The 25,417-nt window shown below is 41.2% G+C and overlaps 1 protein-coding gene across 4 annotated transcripts in view; it reads left to right on the forward strand.

Moving 5' to 3' along the window:
* The window catches only part of LOC117289196 (neural-cadherin-like), a 51,496-nt gene that overhangs the window by 14,798 nt on the left and 11,281 nt on the right, over positions 1–25,417 (forward strand). The window contains exons 7-24 of one of the 4 annotated variants that reach the window (XM_033770201.1): positions 1,039–1,431; positions 3,345–3,398; positions 5,437–5,648; positions 5,786–6,056; positions 6,494–6,648; positions 6,943–7,280; positions 8,025–8,229; positions 9,004–9,184; positions 10,559–10,702; positions 13,107–13,384; positions 15,157–15,457; positions 15,667–15,906; positions 16,459–16,709; positions 17,442–17,680; positions 18,698–18,855; positions 20,168–20,404; positions 21,071–21,268; positions 22,517–22,540. In XM_033770201.1, the coding sequence (XP_033626092.1) occupies positions 1,039–1,431; positions 3,345–3,398; positions 5,437–5,648; positions 5,786–6,056; positions 6,494–6,648; positions 6,943–7,280; positions 8,025–8,229; positions 9,004–9,184; positions 10,559–10,702; positions 13,107–13,384; positions 15,157–15,457; positions 15,667–15,906; positions 16,459–16,709; positions 17,442–17,680; positions 18,698–18,855; positions 20,168–20,404; positions 21,071–21,268; positions 22,517–22,540 (3,879 nt within the window). The remainder of the gene's footprint in view (positions 1–1,038; positions 1,432–3,344; positions 3,399–5,436; positions 5,649–5,785; positions 6,057–6,493; positions 6,649–6,942; positions 7,281–8,024; positions 8,230–9,003; positions 9,185–10,558; positions 10,703–13,106; positions 13,385–15,156; positions 15,458–15,666; positions 15,907–16,458; positions 16,710–17,441; positions 17,681–18,697; positions 18,856–20,167; positions 20,405–21,070; positions 21,269–22,516; positions 22,541–25,417) is intronic. The other 3 variants (XM_033770202.1, XM_033770203.1, XM_033770204.1) reach the window with 3 other exon arrangements.

Below are 25,417 nucleotides of genomic sequence, written 5' to 3' on the forward strand. Positions count from 1 at the left end.
CAACGACCAGCTTCCTGTAGTGTAGAACAGGTGCTTCTTGAGACTTTTTTTGAAGGACAGAACAGACTCAGCATTTTTAAAGGGGACATAAAGACCATTCCATATGGCAGTAGGGAGCAGTGGAAAAATCTCTCTCACCAGCTACCTGTACAAGCAATGGGATTTTACAAGACTGAAAACTGTATGGAGGCATGGCCCATTAAAGCAAAGCTAGTGTAGGCTGGGATACCTTTACAAAACAATGGAAGATAATAATAAGATTGTGATGACACAGTCCCTTTGAAGAGCAATCTCACTTTTGTTTTCTTTTAGGGGTGGGGGATTTTATTTTCATGAAAAAAAAATTGTTTTAAATCTAATAACCCTCTTTCATGTTGGCACTGCATGACTTGTTCACCACAAGGGAGATTGGATCGTAGCTTTGAAGGGAGTACGGGCAGAGAATGGGATTAAATTTACTCTTAATAGTGATAATAAGAATAGTGGCTTCTTATATATAGGGAGCATATCCGTCTCTCAGTGACGCTCAAGACGCTGTTACATACAGTATTTTCCTGCAAGGTATGTGGGACCACGTTTGAATTATGAGACTTACTCCTTTTACATAGCACAATGGAATGGATTACATGTACAAGATGCTGTGGCGCAATATGCTTCCAATCAAACCAGGAACACCGGAGCGAACTGCTTCTCTTTTTAATAAGTGCACTGGGTTCTTTTACATACGTTACACAACATATGCAGGCATGTGAGACTTCCTCTTTTCAGCTGACTTCCTCTTTTTTGGTTTTGATTTTCCTCTCTTTTTTTCTTCACTTTCTGTGTATAAAGTACAGGAATATTATCTTTATCCACTTTTTTCTTGTCCGGTTTTCTCTTTTCCTCTTTTTTTCATGAATAGTTACTCACATGCCTGCACATGGGACCAACAGCTTTTCAGCCCATCCAAAGGACAATTAAAATATTCAAATATTGAACTGTAAAACGAATCAACATACATGTAACACTTTTTGCTTTTATCTTTTGTGTAAATGCCAGTTGCTGCGACGGATTGCGACTCTGGTACGAACAGCATCTTAACCTACACCCTCATCGGCGCAGACGGCGACAACTTCCGCATCACCGAGACAGGACAGCTCTTCCCAAACACCAGACTCGACTATGACCGCGGAGATTCATACTACAGCTTCGAGGTGCAGGTGGTGGATGAAGCCGGGGGCGAGGACACGGCCACGGTACGAGTTTTCATGAAAGACGTCAACGATGAACCGCCGGTCTTCTTGAACACCGAGGGCTACCTTTACTATGTGGATGAAGACGCGGACAGTGGGTATAAGATCGGTACGGTGTACGCCAGTGACGCTGATCCATCCGACATCATCACTTTCGCCATTGCGGGAACCAACTTGTTCCAGATCGACTCATCAACAGGTAGGTTACTCTCACTGATCGCTATTATTACCATTAATTGATGCGGAACCCTGGCTGAAATGTGAAATCCCACTGGACACCATTTCGGCAAGTAACTCTTTTGATACAACAATAGATCAGTGCAGATCAGTGCAGACAATTACATGTACCATTCCTATTAATGGGAAACGAAACAATCACTTGCTGAAATGTCGCCCATGTGTATTTCACGTTTTACAGTGGATAAAGCTTCTGTTTCGCATCTTGCACCTTCGGTGCTCTATAACCTTAGATAATTACTAAAACGGTTAGTCTTGTGAGCGTCATCAATCACAAATTCCTCGGTTCTTTCCTGAACTCTTTGTCAATCAGTACATTCATTATTCCTTGAAAATGAGGTTAATCTTACAGTATGATAAGGTTTTTGTAAGCACTCTCTGACAAGTGTTGGGCAACTTTGTATCATTGTGTTCTTTAACCCTGATGCAAAATAACTAAGTTATAATTCAAAAGGATCTATTGAATATCAAATTACTCTTGACTTCCCCCCAAATATTTTTGCCAAATTTTCCAAAATGATCTTTTCAAAATAGTGGTTTTTGATTGATCTTAATTTTGCCGAGCCAAACATTTGTCCTTGCATGCTTTTATTTAAAGACTTTGGTAAACAAAGCTACAATATGGTGGGGGATTCTGTGTGACTCTAGGAAGGTTCCAGACCACTGCACTTTTGGAATTAGTGACCTAAAATAGAGCACTGAGGGAGTGTGTGTTAACTGTTTGTCTCTCTTCCGCATTTCTCACACTCTTCACAACAATTGACTACAGGCTTGATACTTCACCAAGGCAATTGGGGCAATAGCCTCCATGCCCCTGGTTATTGCCCTGTTGCCCCCAAAAATGTTCTTAGGCAAAATTCTATTCTCTTCTAAGGCATGCACGATACTGACGAAAAACTACATTGTCTTTTAATACAAGAACAACTCATCAGGCCTGTGTATCCTGTACAACTTCGTAAAACTACTAGCTAAACAGTAGCTAATCACAACAAAACTGCTTACCACAATAAGGTTACTAGCCAAAATACAATTTAACATGTCCTGGGCCCAATTTCATGGCTCTGCTTACCGCTGAAATCTGCGCTTAAGATCACGATTCCCCACTTACGTGCAAGCGCCAAATTTCTGCGCTAGCCTTGTAAGCGTAGAATGCCTAGTAACGTGGTGTACACACGCGCAAAAGCCAAAATTCGCCGCTAACCCATGAAATACGCTTGCCGTAAGCACAGAATTCCTTGCTTCCGTAAGCGCCGATTCTGTGCTTACGGTAAGCAGAGCCACGAAATTGGGCCCTGATCATTTCTGCTGAGGTGACCAGACAAAAAACAATGTAACACAGACCATTCGTGACTGGTGTCCTGCTCATTTCTGCAAAGCAAAAAACTGTTTAGCATTATTGTCTGCTTAAGCAGCTCTCTGAAGTTGGGCCCCGGGCTCGAAGTTTACCCGAGGCAAGTGGATCTGGGTACATTTGATAAGCTGGTATGCCTCGAAAAGTTTTGACGTCAAGCTGCCCCGGGTCGACCCCGGTCTGCCCCGAAAAGCTTTGACGTCATTCCAGGGGCTCATTCGGGTCAGCCCCAAGTGCTTGTGGAATGGGTTATTGGGCTGGCCTGAGGTGCATGACATCACCACGCAAGGGTGGGTGATCGATCGATCAGCTCTTGTCAGGGGCTCACCGAATGAGCACTGCGCGCCCTGAATTAGCATTTGCTCTGGTCTCGTAATCATTTTAAGCTACAAGCCCTGCGGTCTTGTGGATTTCCTCCCAAAATTTGAGCCCTGGATATAATGTACTCCCCCCCCCCCCCCACACACACAAAACCCCCAATAAATAATAATTTGGGTTTGATTATTATGATGCACTGCCTGCAGGTCTTTCCCCATCACCTTCTTGCTCAGAAAACTGTGCCTCCACAGGTTTGACAGGTACAATGTATAGCATACTCTGAATCCCCATCCCTCCTCTGTGCGTACTTGTATGCATGACTCACCTGCATTTGACCTCCAGTTAGTGGAAGTATAAACAGTGCCTCTTGGTTTCATTTTCATTTTTTGTTTTATAGATGTGGTAATATTTCTGATACTTGATAAAAGAAATAATTCATGCTCCTTCAACTTTTCTTATCATCATATATGTTAATTTGTTTCCTTCTCTTTTTAGAATCAGAAACACATGTGTGTGTGGAAATGTGATCCTCTTTTGCATTTAGTACTGGATAGCGTATCATGGTGTAATATTTTTGATGTACATGTAGAATGGACCAACTTGTAGCATTGAGTGCATTTTAGCAACCCCAAACCAAGCCCAACCAAATAAAAAAGTCGGTTACCGGATGGTCTAAACAGCATCATCACCGCGGTTCAACCAAACCCGCAAAAACGCTCAACCGATGATCAAAGTTTCTGGTAGGGGTCGCTAAAACGCACTCATTGACTCCTTGCAGATGCTGAAGGCAACTCCACAAAGTGCACATCCGCCATGTCCACCATTCTGGGGGCGGTTTTGTGACCATTTTGACTCCCAAAAGTGGCGGAAAATGATAGGTGCTTGCAAGTATGCTGTGCATCGAGCAAGGGGTCAATAATGTGGTAGATCTGTTTTCATTTCAGTTTATTTTTCTTGATGTTTAGGAATTCTAACACCTCACAAATCTTTCAGAATTCTCTCCTGGAAGTTGTCTGATTGCATAGGATTTGTTGATTGTCTGCCTGAATGTCAAAGGTTACCACTGGGCTAGGCATACTGTACCAATCGTATCTAAAGTCCAACCGTTTTGGTGTGGCATGACATACGTGTGGAGGATAGTTTAGGATTGAGGATTGAGTAGAAGAGTTATTGGATGTGACATTGTAGTTGTTTGTACATGTGTACCATATCTTTTTCAAGTGTACATCTGACATGCATCAAACGAGTCAGTTGTGTGAATACAGTACTGCGCATATTGATGTTGCTAATCAGTGGTCAATCATGGGTCGACTAAATTGTGCTCAAATGAATTTGTACAGTGTGAAGCCGCCAGTTCGGGTATGGCCAGTCATGGGATGTATTGTGTTGTACTTAGTATGCTTTTCATTTGTACTGTGATTCTGATTTGTGGCTGTAATTTATGTACACTACTTGAGATAGTATGCAAATCTTTCATCGGGAATGACTAACATTAGTTGTAGTGTTTTACATAATTGTAGCTTCATTAAGGTTATAATCTTGAGCTGTGTCTGTATTGGTGGCTACGGCTATGGCTACAGCTAGATTTCCGCGTCAACATGCATTGAGGTATAGGGCATCATTAGCAATACCCTTAGCAACAGCAGTACTTGTAGCTGTAGCCGCCAATTCAGATTCGGCCTAACTGTGGTATTTTGTTTTTACCTGTGTCATTTTCTTTTCTCCCGGGGTTTGGAAGCACCCGGCATGCACTGCAACACCAGTGAACAAAATTTGTGATCTGAGCCCACTTTCATAAGAGCCGCATTGGCATACAACATAGCTCAGCACAACAAAATGATGCGTACTAGTGTAAGCTTACCAGTCAAAATACCATTTCACATGTAAAACCTCTAACTGGTATCCTGCATTGTTTGCACCTACTACAGCAGAAATCTGGACATACAAGCAATATTTTTTGTTTAAGCATCTCTATGAAACTGAGCCCCGGTCCAAATTTCATAGAGCTGCTTAGGTGGAAAACGCTGCTGAATAATTTTCTGCTCAGCAAAAAAAACCAAAAAAAAAACAGGATACCAGTCACAGATTTTACATGTGACATGCCATTTTAGCTGGTAACCTAAATCTGATAAGAATAATTTTGTTGTGCTTAGCCACTTTTTGTGCTTTAAAGCAGCCCTATGAAAGTGGGCCCTGATAGTGGACTGTGTTCTCACCATTACTGTTGTCGAGTTCCATTCATTCAATAGTGAACAAATTAATTAATTTACCCCCTCCCTTCCCATACCCCTTTTTCAGGCGTCATATCTCGTCTAGGTACCGGCAACCTACCAGACGCCAGGTACATTTTCAATGTCACAGCGACAGACAATGGAAACACGCACACCTCCTACGCAGTTGTAGAAGTCCAAGTGAATGACATCAACGACAACTCTCCAGAGTTCCCAGACTGTGGCACGTATGCCCCAGAGGTATCTGAGGATGCCAGCGATCAAACTTTCGTCATCAAGGTTAGTTTTTTTTTTACATTTATCCCCTCTCCTTCCCACAACAATATCTGCAAATGCTATTTTTTCTATAGACTATGCCAAATTTCATTTCAACTTAAAAAAAAGAGATGAAATCACGAACCGCTTTCTATCTATAGGTTACAGCAACGGATGCGGACAAAGGTGAAAACGCAGAGATCCTCTACCGCATCATCGGTTCCAATCTCCCGTTCTCCATCGACCAAGATACCGGCGATATCCATACCCAGGATCCATTGGACAGAGAAACCAACCCGTCTTACGAGATCACGGTGTCGGCTACGGATAAACCCAGCAACACCTTCAGTAATACCGGGTTCTGTACGTTCACAGTCACCATTTTGGATGTCAATGACAAGCGACCGGAATTTCCGCTGGAGACGTATGTCGGTGAGTCCAAAGAACCATGAACCTGTCAGACTTTATTTGTGGTTATTGTTTTTTTGTTTTTTGTTTTTTTTATACGATCAATTTTTAGTTTTGAAATTTTTGTTTTTTACTTAAGTGAAACTTGAACCAAGGACCTCTGGATTAATGTACCGGCGCTCTACCAACTGAGCCAGATCCAGCCCTATTTAGATCGGCAGCCTAACTAAAAAATTAATGGCTGACCGTGTTAGTCGACTTAAAAAGGAAAACCATGCAATTTTGAGTGATACTTGTGTGGATCACTATGTTCCACTTTAAAATATCTTTCTAATCATATGCATTTTACAACAAACGGTTACAAAGGCTTTTCAAACCCCAACTCGACCGATCCAAGGCACACATTTTCCAGCGTTAAGTGCTTAATTCAAGCGTCCAATCTTGTATCATTCTCATTTCAGTGTTTCTGAGTGATACTGCACAAATTCTTGATGTATTTTTTACTGTAACGGCGGAGGATGCAGATGAGAATTCCGCAATAGAGTACAGTTTAGACACCGACCAATTTGGTATTAATCAGCAAGGTGGCATATTTCCAGTTGTAGAAGTCGGGCCGGTAAGTCAATGCTAAGTTCTTTTTTCTTTTACAGTTGGGTATGATTGTCTACTAAAAAGACACACTTCCCAAGGTCATATCCTACAAACTTCACAAAATAGTTTAACTTGTAGATGACGCCATCATTGGGCATTGAAATAAATTGATTCTAGTTTATATGCATACAAATTATTATAAATCTCCTGAACTACATTCAGCCTTTTTTGAGAGGGCTTAAAATCAACATTGAGATGACTTTACAGAGATGAGATTCTTCCCCCTTTTGATGTTGTTCTCCTTCTTTGTAACTCCTAGCTTTCCGGGACGACCGTTACTTTTAGCGTAATCGCTTCAGATGGACAAAAGAACAGTCAGAGTAATGTCCAAGTGACCATCGGCACCGACGTTAACCCGCCGACGTGGGATCAAAGTTATGGACCGCTATCAATCCGTGAGGACTCTCCCGTCAATGACATCGTGCAAGCTGTCCTAGCTCGGCCTGCCACCTCGGGCAACTCCATCACGTACGATATCGTGATCGGCCAGATACCAGAGACAAATTCCAACGATCAGTTCAGTATCCTTAGGAGCCCTGGAACCGACGGAGGAAACGTGATTGTCAGATCGCAGCTGGATTATGAGACAACCAAGAGGTATAAAAAAAAAAAAGTTTGGATTAGAGTTTTTTTTTTAACCCAATACCCCCCCCCCCCCCCCCACCACCTCCCCAACACCCAACCCATGCAATCGTCCTTACTGCCCCTATTGCTGAATGGCCACCTTGTGCGATCTCAGCAAAGTTTAGTCAGCTGATTTTCATTTCCAATTTTTTTTTATCGGAATTACTTTCACATGAGGCATTCATGGTTGAGAAATGTTTAGACTTTTATCTGAATTCAGACTGGTTATAGTTTGCCTGGTAAACAGAAAATGCTGTATATTTCTCTCAAAATAAGATAAGTCAGTCTGTTTGATATACTTCTCTACCATTGAGGATACTGTTCCCAAAAGGTAGAAGGAATTTAAACTTCCAGGGGGCACCAACAGGTGGAAATGCCATTATTTCTACATACTTCCTAAGATCAGGGGCCAATTTCATAAAGCACAAAAATTTGCTTAGCATAAAACTTTTGCCTTGATAAAAACAGGATTACCAACCAAATTTTCACGTGATTTTAGGATAAGCAAACAACAGCTGAATACCATCAACAAACAATTAAACAACAAATGGAAATTTGGTTGGTAATCCTGTTTTTTTTTATCAAGGAAGAAATTTCATCCTAAGCCGATTTTTATGCTTAGCAGCTCTATGAAATTGGGCCCTGAATCCCAGTTCCAGAAATTACTCTCATCCCTGATTCATTTAAATAACACCTATGATATCTGGATGTGAACAGCTACCATCTGGAGATGCAGGCATACAGTGTGGAGACCCGACTGTCTGCCTTCACCACCCTTGAGGTCACCCTGATTGATGTGAACGATGAGAGCCCAAAGTTCACCCTTGGGACGTACGTTGCTGCAGTCCCAGAGGAGACGGCCAACCCTACGATCATCACCGTCGAGGCATTCGATGCCGACACCACAGCCGCCTTCAAAAGGGTGGGTACCTTTTATAGAGACTAGTCCCATCTTTATCTGCAAAGATAAAGACAGGTAGTGGTTTTATAGAACCAGTGTTTTATTGGACACAATGATTTCGTTGGATAAACGTGCAGTGAAGCTTTCCATATAGCTGTGTTTTGATTGGTTTTGAAGACACAGATGGAATTTTTAGTTTTAGGTGTGGGAGAAAAGCCCCAGAGAATTATTCCAGGGTAACCAACGCAGTTGGGTAGGAACTGAAACCCTATTCATGGATTTGAACGGGGGTCCTAGAGGTAGAAGATGAGGGAAGATACCACTAATAATAATAATAAAAATAATACAGAGCATTTATATAGCGCTATACCAAGAATTGAGCACTTTACAGGAGACGAGGACAAAGAAACAATCAAATTAGGATTGGTTGTGGAACAGGAATGTATTCAGGAGACTTTTGAAAACAGGCATCGAAATCGCTTCTCTCAGACCAGCAAGAAGCTCATTCCACAGACGCGGGGCAGCCATGGCGAATGAGCTATCCCTAGCCCAGGCCTGATAGTTCACGGAGGCAACAAAGGCAATTGCCTCCGTGCCCCCTAGTCATTGCCTCCGTGCCCTTGAAATACTCAGGGTGCCCTTTACCAAGGAGAAAATGCCTTGGTGCCCTTACCCCTTCCAAAACGAAGCATACAGGCCTGCTAGCCTTCCTTCTAGTTCTTGGAACAGAACTACGCCAACCCAACCACCATCTTTAAGAGATGATTAATGACTTGAGCTTTCTTCCTCTTTCAGGTGACGTATTCAATTATCCAAGGTGAAAATTCCAATGACTTTAAAATCGACCCAACAACTGGAGTCATAACGAGCTTGATTGAATTCGACCGTGAGACGAAGGCGTCTTACGTCTTTCAAGTGTTGGCCAAGGATGGCGCCCCATCTGACATTCCCGCGCTTGGTGGGGAGCCAAACTCAGGTAACAAGCTTAAAACTTTAGTCAAACCTGTGGGTTTTTTTTCCCTGATATAATGTTGTTCTGTTGTCATTCGTCTCTGTTTAACATTAGGAATTTCCCGAAACTTGAACTGCCATCACAGGGGGAAAAAACAACAATTTATTTTAGCAAAGTTAAAGAGTCCCAATTGAGGTATGGTATGATGTGGAATGACGAACCCGTGTAAAATGTTAGACCCACAACATTCAAAAGCCTATGTATCAGACCAAGATGACCGTGACTAAATTTTCATGGCTTCAAAAATTTCAATTGCATCCCCTGTACCATAGTTTTCATTTATATTGCTAAAAAACAAAACCACATCCGTGTACAGATAAAATGCGTGTGGGGGTGTCTACTCCTTGAAACATGACAATTAAGCAAAAGGGATTCAAATATTTTGACAGAGTGAGATTGTCCTGAATTTGTTTTGTGTACAAATTGGGACATAGCAAAACAAATCTATTAAGGGGCAGTTAACAATATTTTCACAAACGTACAAACCGTACGCTAAGAAAAGACAGACTTTTTTGTTTTTGTCTTTTTTGTCTGTGTGACCTTTTGCTACTTGTCTGCTTTAAAGGCACTGGAAAACCTTTGGTAATTGTCAAAGACCAGTCTGCTCACTTGGTTTATCTTAGCCTATGCATAAAATTTGAACTGAATTGTTCAAAAACCAATGGGTAAAAACCAAAATTAATTAATATTCTTTATCCCCGATGCAAATTTAACATCTATTATATCGTTGCGGTACCCGCTGCCAACACATAGGATTCGAACTTCCTCTAGCTACCGGGCAACCTCGGTAGTCTAGTTGGTAAGACACTGCTCTAGAATTGCAAGGGTCGTGGGTTTGAATCCCACCCGAGTAACATGCCTGTGATATTTTTTCACAGGACTCGGGAAAGTACTGAGTATACAGTGCTAACACACATCGGTGTATGGGTAAAAACCAAAATTAATTAATGAACTGAATTGGTCGTTGAAGTTTATTGGAAGAAAAAACACCATTGTCACACAAGTTGTGCGCTTTCAGATGCTTGAATTCGAGACCTCTTCGAGACCTCAGCTGAGGTCTTGAGTTCAATTCAAACATTTGAGTGTGAAGTTACCTCTTTCTCAAAAACTATGTTACTTCATAGGTAGCCGTTTCTCAAAATGTTTTGTAACAGCTTTCCATTGCTTGTTTCCGAGTAAGTTTTCGTGCTAACAACTTTTTTGAGTAATTACCACTACCACTAGTGTACAGTGCCTTTTTAAAGGCACTTAAAATCACTGTCTGCAGCATTAATCTTCCCTCTTGCTTTGAATAAAACAAAATAAGGATGGACATCTATATCTTTTTTCCATTCACAGATCAGGCATCGGTCACGATTAATGTGATCGACATTAATGATAACAGCCCTATATTTGCTGAGAACATGTACGAGAAGTCGGTTCCTGAGAACTTACCCGTCGGGTCAGAGGTCATCATTGTGACGGCAACAGACGTGGACTCAGGTACAGAACCCAGTCAGGCCTCAAATTTCCCGGCGGCCACGACGGCCATGGCCGCCGGTGCCCTGCTTACTGGCCGTGGTGCCCCGAGAAAATCGGACATTTTCGCGGCCAAAAAGGCCGTGCCCTTTTTCTCCGATGGCCGCCGTGCCCTTTTTGAGATCAAAATTTATGTTTTGATACACCACCATCCGTCTGCGTGCACATAAAATCAAACACTTACATGTACATTCTATATTAATACACGCACACAGAGCGCGGTCGGTTGAATGCTCATCACACGGAATTTAAACGGACGGCAGCATATCCATGCAGTGCATGTGTGTGTGCACGATGCAGAACGAACGATAGACATTGTGTACTCGAAGTTTATACACGGGCCGGATGTACTTGCAACGACCATTTGAGAACAATCGCACTGGTACTCATCTTGCAACACGCGTACCCACGCAAGGTTGTCCATGATGGGTACCAGCTAATCACAATTTCGGTTCCATTCGAGGTTGGGCGTCCGCCTATTCCACTGGTATTGTGCTTGTTCACTGGTAGTCGTACATGTTTGTGCACGTGGGCCATGTTACGTAAACCACGCATCATGTACATGTACATGAAAGGTACATGTACATGTATGTCCGTTGAATAAATCTCCGCTCTGCACACAGTCAAGTGACAGCTTATTGTTTACGTCCGGCCGTCGCAACAAAATCTCCGCTGCACACAGTTAAGTGACAGTTCATTGTTTACGTCTGGCCATCGCAACAAAAAATGGATGCATACTTTTACTTCCCATTAATCAATAAAATTAAATACATTTAAAAATACTTGATGTTTTTTTGTTAAAGGAAAGCAAAAGTAATGAAATGGTTCATTAAAATAGCCTTCATGGACCTGAACAGAAATTGTTTCATGATCTTTATTTTTTATGGCCTTGATGCCCTTTTTGAAATTTTAAGTTGGCCTTGGTGCCCTACCCCATGGCCTTGGTGCCCTTTCAAAATTTGACAAATTCAAGGCCAAAGTGGCCTTGCCCTAAAAATCGGGAAATTTGAGGCCTGCCCAGTCTATCCGAATCAACTCTTTAAACATCCCCAATGGCCTCTTATCCAGACACAGCTGAATGCGTTGTCAATTTCTGGCGTGTCGTGGCAGAGTGGTCAAGTTCACCGGACCCTGGACTGGTCTTCTGTCTTTATCCGAAACAATGATTTCATACCAGTGATTTCATTGGGTACAATGATTTCATACCAGTGATTTCATTGGATACAATGATTTCATACCAGTGATTTCATTGGATACAATTATTTCATACCAGTGATTTCATAGGGTACAATGATTTCATACCAGTGATTTCATTTGGTACAATGATTTCATACCAGTGATTTCATTGGATACAATGATTTCATACCAGTGATTTCATTGGATACAATGATTTCATACCAGTGATTTCATTGGATACAATGATTTCATACCAGTGATTTCATTGGGTACAATGATTTCATACCAGTGATTTCATTGGGTACAATAATTTCATACCAGTGATTTCATTGGATACAAAAATTTCATACCAGTGATTTCATTGGATACAATGATTTCATTGGATATTCCTGCAGTGACATAAGCTTACTGTTACTGTGTCTTGATTGGTCCGAGGTGATGTTTGGCAGCTGCATTTTTGGTTGTCTGCATATGAATCTAGGTCAAAGGTGCATATGGACGGGGATTGACCTTGGCTAGTGGCCACTCTCTGGCTTTATTCATGAGCCTCGAAGTGTGATGTCAGATGTCCAGGCTTACTGGACCTAAGCTCTGGTGTTGTCAGCAGTGTGGGTTTCGAATTCTGGTTGAACAGTTCAAAAAACCCAAAAGTATACTTTGCCTTTAAATTTAAACTCCCCCTTTATACAGTGATGTTTGTGTAGGACACCTGTACTCTAGGTCTTTCTTTACAACAAAATTGAGGCAAGCTCCCATAAAAACTATAACAAATCAGTAGGATTTGAAACTTTGCATGGTGAAATAACTGGAAGTAACACCATGTAAATATCTCTTTTTGAGTAGTTTTTGTTCACCCGTAATTTCAAAGCCCCATAGAAATTGAACACATTGACATCCAACACACCTCATGTTCTTAGATGTTAGCCGCAAGTTGGATTTGGGGCATTTTCTTGTTGTAGAGTGTGCTAACCCATATACACACAGCATATGTTTTGGTTCTGTGGCTTCAGTAAAACTTTCAGAGTTTATGTATACCATGTTGGAAAAGTTTGCGAGCAGTCGAAATCAATTTTACCCGTAATTTAAGCAGTAAGTGCAGTCGCGGACCGTACGACCATGAGTTGGTGTGAATGTTAGCATACTACCTCCAAAGATTAAAATGTACTTGCGTTTTTGTTTTAAAAAAAACCAGACAGCGTACCTCGATACCTGATCACCGCCAACAACACTGGGGGTGCTTTTGACGTCAACCCCACCACGGGACAGATTAGCATTGCCTCCCCATTGGACTACGAGCTCACGACAGAGTACTGGCTCCAGTACACGGCCAACGATGGGCTGAATGTAGCCACAACGACCATACGAATCATAGTGGGCAATATCAACGACGAGAAGCCCATCTTTGAACAAGACGTCTACACTGTTAATGTCCTTGAGGAAGACGATAGTTTCCCAAGAGAAATACTGCAGGTAAGGTTTCATTCAGAGTAATTTCAACGTTTCGGTTCTTTTGAATTTGGTTTGACCCCATTTGACCCACCAACCCTAATTTTGGATTTTTAAATAGTGACAGACTGTAGCAAAGGTATTTGTTATGTAATCACTCCTAAAAAAGCCATTATACACTTTCAGTACAGAAAAATAAAAAAAAGTTCACAGATTTACAAATAATTTACAGGGTTTACAGAAGGTAATGATGAAAGACTTATCTAGAAATATTGTTCCACGAAATGCTTGACTTTGTTTGAGAAAACATTAAAACAATATAAATTCTCGATAGCGAGAATTACGGATTTATTTTAAACACATGTCATGACACGGCGAAACGTGCGGAAACAAGGGTGGGTTTTCCCGTTATTTTCACCCGACTCCGATGACCGATTGAGCCTAAATTTTCTCAGGTTTGTTATTTTATATATAAGTTGTGATACACGAAGTGTGGGCCTTGGACAATACTGTTTACTGAAAGTGTCCAATGGCTTTGATGGCAATAAAATAGTACCTGGTTGAGAAGCCGACTGAAGTCTAATTTTTAAAATGAATTTTTAACATGTTAGTTTTATTGTATAGACTGATTCGACGCGCACCATTTCTGGGGTGTACATGTGCCCAGTTTTGTGCACAAAGACATGAGGAAATCATGTTTCTTTTTACTCTTTATGGAAATTAAATGTTTTCCTCAACGAATAACACAATTTCCTTAACAGGACACCATGATATACCAATGTAGATCACTGACCACAAATATTTGCAAAAAAATATAAGCCGAATCATCTTGAAAAAGGTGCTTGTCTTAGTCGAGTTAGGGGTCAAAGACGCAGAAACTGCATAAATGTCGCTAAAATGCATTACATTGGCAAGGTAATTTGTCAGAATTTCAGTATTTTACTTTCTGCTTTATTTAAAAAACTTATCAAGAATGTAGTACGTTGTTATATCAAGCAGCAATATCAATGAAATTTCATAGATTTGGAAGGAAGACATTCAATTCCCATAAAAAGTGAAAAGGAAAACGATTTTCTCATGTTTTGTGCACAAAACTTGGCACAAAGACACCCCAGCAATGGCGCGCAGTGCATGGCGGCGCCCAGCACTTGCGCGCATGGATCGGTCTATACATCTCCAGAATCAAAACAATCAAATGGTCCTCAAGAGCAAAGATAGGGTTTGGCTTTAAAGACAGTGGACACTATTGGTAATTGTCAAAGACCAGTCTTCTCACTTGGCATATCTCAACATATGCATAAAATAACAAACCTGTGAAATTTTAAGCTCAAGCGGTCGTCGAAGTTGCGAGATAATAATGAAAGAAAAAACACTCTTGTCACACGAAGTTGTGTGCTTTTAGATGCTTGATTTCGAGACCTCAAATTCTAAACTTGAGGTCTCGAAATCACATTTGTGGAAAATTACTTCTTTCTCGAAAACTACGTCACTTCAGAGGGAGCCGTTTTTCACAATGTTTTATGCTATCAACCTCTCCCCATTACTCGTTGTCAAGTGCTCTCTTCCAATGGGATACTTTTGAGATGCTGGCAACGGCAAACATAACGGTTCTTTTTGCCGCTCTGAGTGTGTGCGCACATGCTCAGTATTGTGAGCGCAAAGGTCTGACCATGCACACTACTGGCGAGAATTGTTAAAAAGGACTGTCTGAAAGTCTCCCATTATGTTTTGTTAGTTCTGCTCTCGGTGCGCAGTTTTCCTGGATGACATTAATACCTAGTTAATAATTTGTACAGGTTTCAGCGAATGATGGCGACGCGGGCGCCGACCAAACACAAATCAAATACTCCTTGGAAGGATCCGGGGCTGGTGACAAATTCACCATTGGCACTTCGACGGGGCAAATCATGCTGAACGCCAAGCTGGACCGGGAAGAGGAGAGTGAGTGGAGGTTTGTCGCTAAGGCAACAGACGCCAACGGAGGGGGACTCACCGGCTATGCCGATGTTATCGTTGTTGTTGATGACATCAATGATAACTCTCCGACATTCCCCGATTTAGAGTACCGGGGATCAGTACCAGAGAATTCAGTCGGAGGTGAGTTTATAAATAGTGGCTTCTTATATAGCGCCCATATCCAACACTCAGTGATGCTCAAGGAGCTTCAACATTCAGTATGTACCTGCAAGGTATGTGAGACTACGTGTGAATTATGGGACCTACTCCTTTTACATAGCACAATGCAATCAATGCAGCCAATCAAACAAGGAACCTAAACTTTATAAATTGACAATTCGTTATTACAGGAACGCCAGTGATGACGGTGACTGCCGTCGATCTTGATGACCCAACCACTCCCAACGGCAAGATCGGCTACTCCACCGTCAGCGGGACGGATACTGACAATGACGGGGCTGAACTGTTCGACATTGACGGTAACACAGGGGAGGTAAAAGTGAGGCCGGGTGCCATGCTTGACCGAGAGACGCAGGACTTTTACCAGCTGGTGATTCAGGCTCAGGATGGCAATGGCGCCGGCGACACAGGTGTGTTTTTGGAAAGTTTGGCCACGGTTGTTTTCAGGGATGTGATTTCTTTTTTTTTTCTATAAAAAATCTGCTTTTTTTAAACCCCTAAAAAAAAAGAGTTGGGCCATGATCGTTTTCGGGGATGTGATTTCTCTGTTATTCAAACGGAAATCTGTCTTTTTAAACCCCTACGCCCCCCCCCCCAATAATATTTTTGTTTTATTGTTTTAAAACTTAGATCAAATTCATAAGAAAATGAAGATAAACCATATGGAACACCCCGATTTGCAGAGTACGGTTTTCAAACCCAAAGATAAATGTATATAATTTTTGTATGCAATAGTTATGGTTTATTCTTTCACTTCTCAAAAAGTGCTTTGAGACTTAAATGTGCTATATAAAAACTGTTCATTGTTAATACTATTATGTAAGCAGGCTTCCTACTACCTGCAAGTTTCCCACTTTGCCCTCACAGGCTTTCCTGCTTTGCCGAGCAGTATATGTCAAGCAGTATTTTCTGCTTTATGAAACAAGGTCCTAATGATTTGTTTTCATTTTTTTTTTTTGCAGCAACCACTACAGCGATAATCACCATCAGCGATGAGAATGACAACGCACCCTCGTTTGTGGGTGGGCCATTCACTGCCGCCGCCCTGGAGACGCTGCCGCGTGGTGCCACGGTGATCGAGTTGCCCGCCACGGACGCTGACGTGGATTTCAACGACGTCGTCCAGTTTGAGATCACGGCCGGTAACAGTAACAACCATTTTGCGATCGTCTCCGATCCAGTCACTCTTATCGGCATCGTCCAAATTAATGAGGTAACAAAATTGATTGAAATAGTTGTCGAAATTATGAATGTATTGGAAATGAATTGACAACATTTTATATTGCAGTGTACCACTGAAAATTTGTATGGAATAAGCCATAGTGCATCTTAGGGGGGAAAAGTGAATTTGAATTTGATGAACTTGAGCTGTGCTAAACTCTTACAATACATTCCAAGTGAAAACAGTTGTGACGCCAAATTCGCTAGCATTCACATTCGAAGGAAATATGAATGAACCAGGCTTAAGTGTTTTTGTTAAATCAAGCCAAGAGTGCCTAAATGTACACGAGCATTAACCAATGCTCTAAAAATGCTGTTAATAAAAATAGTGGCTTCTTACATAGCGTGCATATCCGTCACTCGAGGCACATCGGCATTTTCCCGCAAGGTATGTGAGACTACGTTTGAATTATGAGACCTACTCCTTTTTTACATAGCACCCTGCAATGTTTTACATTACAGGGTGCCTTGTCAAAAAGTGTTGTTGTCGCATTAGACCTTGTGCATTGACGTCATCCAGCTGGCATCTTAGAGGTAAAACAATGTCGAAACAATCAAAGTGCACAGATATGTACATGCGGCACACAGGTTTCACCGATGAACGGCCGCCATTTTACCTATATGTGAGGACACCCTACTGATATGGCATCATGTACATAAGGTCTATTTACTTTGAATTCATTGAACTTCAATCAGTTTTCTCGGTATCCCTTCTCGTCTGTAGCCCTTGGACTATGAGTCGTCTCCGCCCTCCTACACGCTGACCGTCACAGTGTCTGACAACATCAACCCCAGCGACTTGACCACAGTCACCATCACTAAGGTGGACGTGAACGACATCACTCCGACATTCACCCCATCCGCCTACTACCCCTCCAATGTCCTGGAGAGTGTAGCTGTGGGGACAGTCATACAGAGAGTCACAGCAACAGACAGTGAAGCTGGAGACTTTGGTGTTTTCACGTAAGTTCCTTTTGGTCGAACAAAATCTCCCTGGGCCCAATTTCATAAAAGTGCTAAGCACAACAATTTGCTTAGCATGACATTTCTGCCTTGTTACTGGTATTTGGCTGTTGTTCGCTTATCCTGAAAATCACGTGGAAATTTGGTTGGTAATCCTGTTTTTGTCAAAGCAAAGATTTCATGCTTATCATGTTTTTGTGCTTAGCAGCTCCATGAAATTAGGCCCTGGTGTCCTGAGCACAATGTCTCAGATCCACTTTGCAGAAGAAAAAAATGGTGCTTGGTAAATTGATCTGCTAATGTAGAGAAAAGAAGATAAGCCCAAAATAGGGTATCATCCAAAATACCATGTTGTTTGTGACTTGGTTCCCTGCTATCTTATGCTTATAGTAGACACATTTTCTAAGCATTGTTTTCTGCTTAGCAGCTTTGTGAAATTTGCTCATCAGTGTGTGTTTGTGCTAAGCACATTTGTTTTTAATTGCTGTTGGATTAAAATTCTATTTTAATAAAACAAAATAAAAATTAGATATTTGCAAAGGTGAACAAATGTTTTTTTAGTAGAATATAAACTTAATGAATAATTATTCATAAAAACAAATAAATTCATTCCCTATTTTGTATGAAGAAAAAAAAAGGCAAAATACATGATCATCCCTTACAAAAAAACACACTAAAAGAATCGTATAGGAATCTTATAGGAATCAAAGAAGTGAGGACAAATCTATAAGAGTCTTAAAGGAATCCTATTTGAATCCAATGGGATTCTATAGGCATTTCGCCTATAGATAGGACTTGTTTGTAAGGGATATATTTCTGCATTTTCATTTTGAACATTCCTTATTGATAACAGAGATGTCAACATTACCAAAATTGTCCCACATACTTGGATGAATGTACATTATAAGTAAATCAACCTTAAAATAAATATGGAATTATAGAATTTAAAAAAATTCCTTTTTTTGTCTGATTTTCTCTAAAAAGTAAAATAAATGTATTTAAATATTCCATCAATAGATTTGCAATTGACCCAGAGACTGATCCAGACGGTCTGTTTATGATAACGGAGCCGATTGGTTCAGGAGCGACTCGTAGTGGGGAAGTCCGAGTCGCCAAAGAGCTGGACAGAGAGACTCAAGCCCAACACAATTTGATCCTCTGGGCCACCGACCTAGGTAAGATTCCAGTTTGTGGTTCTGAGTGGTCTTACACCCGTTGCAGACAGGCGCGCCAGAGTCGCGTCGCACAAATAGATTAGGAGCAACTCTAGGTCGACCCAAAAATTTGTATGTTTTAGACGGTGAACTTATACATAACATTTACATAAGGTTCGGCTCATAATAGGATCGACGCCTGAAACCAAGGCGCTCCAGAGTCGACAACTGCAGTTGTCGATTTTTCGACTACTAGCGCGCGTCCAGTAGCTCAGGCGTCGAACTGAATTCAGAATTTAGTTAGGCACGACTCTGGAGCGCCTGTCTGGAATGGGTGTTAGTTCCTGATTGACACCATGCACCTTATTGGTCCACTGACCAATCAGGCAAGGAGCTTGATAAAGCTCCTTGGAAAGATGTGAAGCAGTCACCAAATTCAGGGTTTACCCTTTAAAGTTTGAAGGACCAGTTAACTTGTCATTGTCAATATATATATGTTATATCTAAAAAGGGATGCTTTTCAATACTGAACAAGCTAGCAAGACCACTTGCGATAAATTTAAACGGGTCCTCATATGATGTAACTGGCATTCGGCGAGCGGCCCACTATTAAGAGAGAACCCGTAAAGGGAGAAAGAAATAGTCCACATCGTGTCCAAACCTGTGGGTTTGTATTTCTGGTGATGCATAGAGTCATTAATTATCCCAAATTGTAACATCTGGGAGGTTCATGGTCTACAATAGACCTCTATGTGTTTTTGTTCTAGGAATGCACACTGGAAAACAATTTTCATGGTTTTTTTTAAACGTGACGTTTATATAATAAATTGAATTGAATTTAATTGAGCAGAACAAGGGTGGCCCAGACCCCTTGAGTAATTCTTCTAAAAGTTTCAAATCCATTTAAGACACTAGACACCTTCGGTAATTGTCATAGACCAGTCTTCTCACTTGGTGTATTTCAACATTTGCACAAAATAACCAACCCTTTGAAAATTTGAACTCAATTGGTCGACGAAGTTGCGAGATATTAATGGAAGAAAAATTACCCTTGTCACATAAAGTTGTGTTAAATTCGAGACCTCGAAATCAAATTTTTAGGTTTCGAAATCAAATTAAAATGTTTTAATGAGAAATAACTACTTTCTAGAAAACGACGTTACTACAGAGGGATTCGTTTCACACAGTGTTTTATACTATCAACATCTCTCCATTGATCGTTTAACACATTAGTAAGTGTCTATGCTAACAATTATTTTGAGGAATTAATAGTATCCAGTCCTTTAAATCTCATCCCTGTATTAAATCAATGCCTTTTTTTTCTCCCTTAAAGGTGAACCGCCACTTAGAGGCAAAGCAAACCTCACTCTCGTCCTCGATGACGTCAACGACACACCCCCTCGCTTTGAAGAGTACAACGCCACCATCGAAGAGAATGTGGGCACAGTTCAGTTGGTCGTCAAGCTGAAAGCAACGGATGACGACACCACAGGCGCTGATCAGTTCTTGTACGAGGTGGTCACCACTAATAACCCTGACACGGAAAAGTTCACCTATGAAGACACAGCCGGTAAAGGAGCGTGCAGTGTTGAATAAAGCAGTAACCTTAGGGTTGTAATAATAATAATAAAACATGGCATTTATAAGGGACAAAGCAACAAAAAAAAAAGGACCAACGACAAGCCAAAAATAAACAGCCAAGAGGAGCAAATTAGGATGTTCGGGGAATATAAATGGCCTGAGGAGGCGTTTAAACACAGCCAGCGACGCAGCTTCTCTCAGACTTGTTGGTAGCGCTAATTTTTGTGCTTACAGGCTTTTTAAAAAAACTTGCACGGGCGCAGTATAAGCTTGCTTAACAGAAACTGGTCACCACTCAAAATTCCATAACATTTACATTGTGGCAACTGGTGTCCCACTCCTTTTGTGTTTAGCAACAGTGTTTTCTGCTTAACAAATTGGGCCCTGGACACACGTTTTCTGAATGGAACCACTCTTGAATTTGTGTTAGCCATGACTTTGATCTCGCAATCAAGTGCACTAACACGACAATACTTTGCTTGATTTTTTATTATATTTATAGCATCCACAGTGCAAGCGCCCGAATTGGGTGGATAAATATTGCAGTAATGAACAATAAAATACCATATGGAATCTTGTTTGTTCTGAATACACATATATAAACGAATCTGACCATTGATACCTCTGCCCCCTTCCGGATATATTTCCTCCGCAGGTAACACTTTCACTATCAGGACAAAACCAATAATCTTCGACCGTGAAGAGCAGGCGTTCTACACAATCCCAATACGTATCACTGAACTGATCCCGGGCGGCAACATTGGCGTCAGCGACGTCATCGTCACAGTTTTGGACAAGAACGACAACCCGCACTTTGGTCGGACGAAGACGATGCTGGTCTACAGTTTTGAAGGTAGGAATCATAGCTCAGTTTCTCCCTTTCCAGACTCCACTGTCATGGCTCTGCTTACCATGGATATTTTATGCTTACTAGAATCCTGTGAGCTGGGCCTAATTTCATAGAGCTGCTTAGCACAAAAATTTGCTTAGCATGAAATTTATTCCTTGATAAAAACAGGTGTACCAGTCAAATTTCCATTTGTTGCACATTGCCAGTTACATGTATTCAGCTTTTGTCTGCTTATCCTGAAAATCACGTGACAATTTGGTTGGTAATCCTGTTTTAATCAAGGCAAACAATTCATGCTAAGCAAATTTGTGTGTTAAGCAGCTCTATGAAATTGGGCCCTGATTCCTCTCCAAGTCCCTTTTGCCACTGCTTACTGTAGATGTTCAGTAGAAATTTATTGGTTTACATTGAAAAAGGGCCTGTATGCTTCGCTTTTGCAAGGGCAAGGGCACCCTATGAGGAAACTGTAAAGGGCACCAAGGCAATGACCAGGGGGGCAAGGAGGCATTTCCTAGCAGTGTGCAACATGATAACAATACTCTTGTGGAATTTTGCGGTTATGGGACATTAACATGATGCCCTTTGCTGGGTGGTGTGCATACAAGTGAAGAATTCTTTATTTAGCGGAACGCTGATAAATTGGGTGGTAGGCTTGCCGAACCTGCAGTAAAGAAATGAACAAAAAGTGACATTCAGAAATTCTGGTAATACTCTAATTTACAAATCTGGTAGTACTCTAATGAAACCCAAGATTGGATGCTCAATGAATGTGCTGCACACCTTCCAATCAATGGCTCTGTATTCTATGGTGATCACGTTTTTTTTGTAGGTTTCGGAGAAAGCAACAACAATAACAAGATCACTGTGGTGTCATGTTTAAGGGGGCCATAAGAGAAATCAATTGTGAAAAATTAAATATTGGACAATCTTGATGTTTATGGGGCACCAAGGCCAAAGGGGTTGCAGCTCTATAAAACTGGGCTCAGGTTTTTGGAAAGCTTAGGGATGAGAAAACAACAGTTAAGGCCGAGTCATACTGCAGCGATAACGAAAGCACACGCTCATTTAACCAATAGAATGCGTTATCTTTGGGTCGTGATCGTCATCGTTTTCGTTATTACTGCAGTGTGACTCGGCCTTGACATTGTCATAGAGTGTACTCCATGTGCTTTAGCATGCTTGTTCATACCGTGGTTGACTATTTCCCTTTCCCCTCCGTACCTTCCTACATTCATATTGTGCTTTCTGCAGGGAATATTGCCGAAACACGGATTGGTAGGTGCTTTTGTTTTTATTCTAATAAGAGATACAGGGTGAGTCAAAAAGAAGTTGACGGGGATTGGTGATGTTTTTCAAAAGAAACAAATGACACTCAAAAGTTCAGTAAAGCATATACTTAACAAGCATTTTTTCTTGCCTATGAGAAAAAGAAGTATGAAAGAAATTGATCATTCCTTAGAGGAGTTATGTCTATTTTGATCAAGGAACTCTTTTTGCAAGCTTTCCATGGAATACTTGACAAAACAAATAAATGATTTTTTTTACTACCCTTTGCTACTTACGCAGATGATTAGATTCAGTCAAGCATTAACACTCTATGAACAAATTGGTGCTTTCAGTAAAAAAATTCTCTTAGAAATGATCAATTTTTGATTGTTTTTTTCAGATAAGTAGGAAAGAATGCTTGTTTGATATATGGATCACTGGGGTTTTGCGTGTTAGCTGTTGTTTTGTTTTTAAATCAAAAATCTTGGTCAACTCCGTTTTGACTCGCCCTGTGTTGTGGTCTTCATTCATTTTGATGTTTTGATGATCTGCATATTTGCACTTTTGTGCCACCTTGTCAGCATTACTCGTTTTCCCATTTCCCTTAATACTTGTTTTATTGACGTATTCTGTAACATGATATGTTCCGTTTGTGTTCGCTTCGATACTTTCCTAAGATTGTTATGTTATGTACTCAATAAGGGTGCGTTTGTTTAGCTTCACTGGGTCATCCCCGGTCTGCCCTGGTACTTTCGAATAGCCTTTGACGTCATTCCAGGGGCTCACCCAGGTCAGCCCCCACTGCCCTGCTTGTGGAGTGGGTCACTTTGGGGCTGGCCCTAGGTAAACGGCGCCACTACGTGAGCGGTGAGTGGTTGTTCGTTTAGCTCTAGTCAGGGGCTCACCCGAGTGAGCACTGCGGGGTAGACCCAGGGAAGCTAAACGAACGCACCCTTAGGATGCCTTCTGAGTTATGCATTCAGTGCCATAAAAAAAAACACATTACTGTACAAAGTGTTGTTGCAAAGCAGTTACTCGTTGTCTTTTTAAACTTGCTTGTCTGTTTGTGGCTTCATATTGAAATATAAGGAAATGTACAAGTTTTGCACCCAATTGTGCCTCCCGCTCGAGTTTAATAACATATGAGCCTTTTTTGAGGTATGGTGGCCACTTAATGAGTGCACTGTTTGGTTTTGGCGTATACAGACAAATTTTTTCCAAAACCAAATAGTCTTAAAGGCAGTGGACATTATTGGTAATTACTCAAAATAATTATGAGCGTAAAACCTTACTTGGTAACAAGTAATGCAGAGAGGTTAATAGTGTAAAACATTGTGAGAAACGGCTCCCTTTGAAATGACATAGTTTTTGAGAAAGAAGTAACTTTCCACGAATTTGATTTCAAGACCTCAAAATTAGAATTTGAGGTTCCGAAATCAAGCATCTAAACGTGCACAACTTCGTATGGCAAGGGTTTTTTTCTTTCATTATTATCTCGCAACTTTGATGACCAATTGAGCTCAAATTTCCACAGGTTTGTTATTTTATGCATATGTTGAGATACACCAAGTGAGAACACTAGTCTTTGACAATTACCAATAGTGTCCACTGTCTTTAAAGGGATGTGTACAACCTATCTCAAAAAACGGCTTAATGATGGCAACTGTACACTCACCCTGAGTGTTTTTATTTTGCCAATATTTTTTTTTAACAAGGGACTGTTCTCTGTCTACCGTAGTCTTAAAGAGAACTGAATGTTTGAACTCTAAGGGCCTTGTCACACGAGGCAACTTTTGCAGTCAACTTGGAGGCAACCAACTTCAGTGGATGCTACAGGAACACTTTGGTAGCACACGAGTCGATTTTAAAACATTGCCTTACGATTCACACAAGAAAAATGTTAACAATCAAATGGGAATGCTCTTTCTTCTTGGAGATTACCTGGAACTGGTTGCCTGAAATTGCCTCCTGTGACATGGCCCGTAGTCTGTAGAGTAATGGAAAGTTAGTTCATGGCCGAATGGGGAAACTTTGGTACGCTAGGTGGCATCAGACATACCAGGTAAATCCACAGTTCTTGGTAATGTGCAGATGCTCAGATCTACAATTGAAATTTACCCAGGGTCCAATTTCATGGCTCTGCTTATCACCGAATTCTGCGCTTACGGTCACCACTCTCTGCTTATGTGCAAGCCCCGAATTTCTGCGCTAGCTGTAAGCAGAGAATGCATAGCAACGTGGAGTACACGAGTGCACAAGCCAAAATTTGCCGGTAACCTGTGAAACACGCTTGCCCTAAGCATACTTCCCTGCTTCTGTAAGCACCGTTTCTCTGCTTAGCAGAGCCATGAAATTGGGCCCTGGTAAGTCTGCTGCTACATGTATCTAGTGTTCCAAAGTCTCCTTTTGGTGGCCATCATGGCTACCATGGTCACACTTCAAGGCTTGTGAATAATGCTAGATACCAGCCCTAAGCGGATGTACAGATCTCTACAAATGTACCTTTGACCATTGACCTTGCATTCATTTCACTTGGAGATTCACAGTCAATTCACACATTTACATATATGCATTTTGAATAAAACAACACTACATGATGTACACAACATTATGCACACCTACATTGTATACAGACGGTCCAAAGTGCAAGCTGGCACATGTCAATCACCTTCAACCAATCGTAACACAGACATTGTATCAAATGAAATCATTGGGGGGCCTTAAGACCAGTGCCTGGCTTTTGCTGATGAAGACAGGGCACCAGTCTATGGCGAGGGCTACAACTGGATTGCCCCTTCATCATATTTGAACTAATTTCATTTGAGTTGTGTACTACTAACATAATCACAGATTGTAATAACACCATGTGTTGAGTGCAACAACATG

The sequence above is a fragment of the Asterias rubens genome, chromosome 4 (assembly GCF_902459465.1).
Source record: "Asterias rubens chromosome 4, eAstRub1.3, whole genome shotgun sequence".
Lineage (NCBI taxonomy): Eukaryota > Metazoa > Echinodermata > Asteroidea > Forcipulatida > Asteriidae > Asterias > Asterias rubens.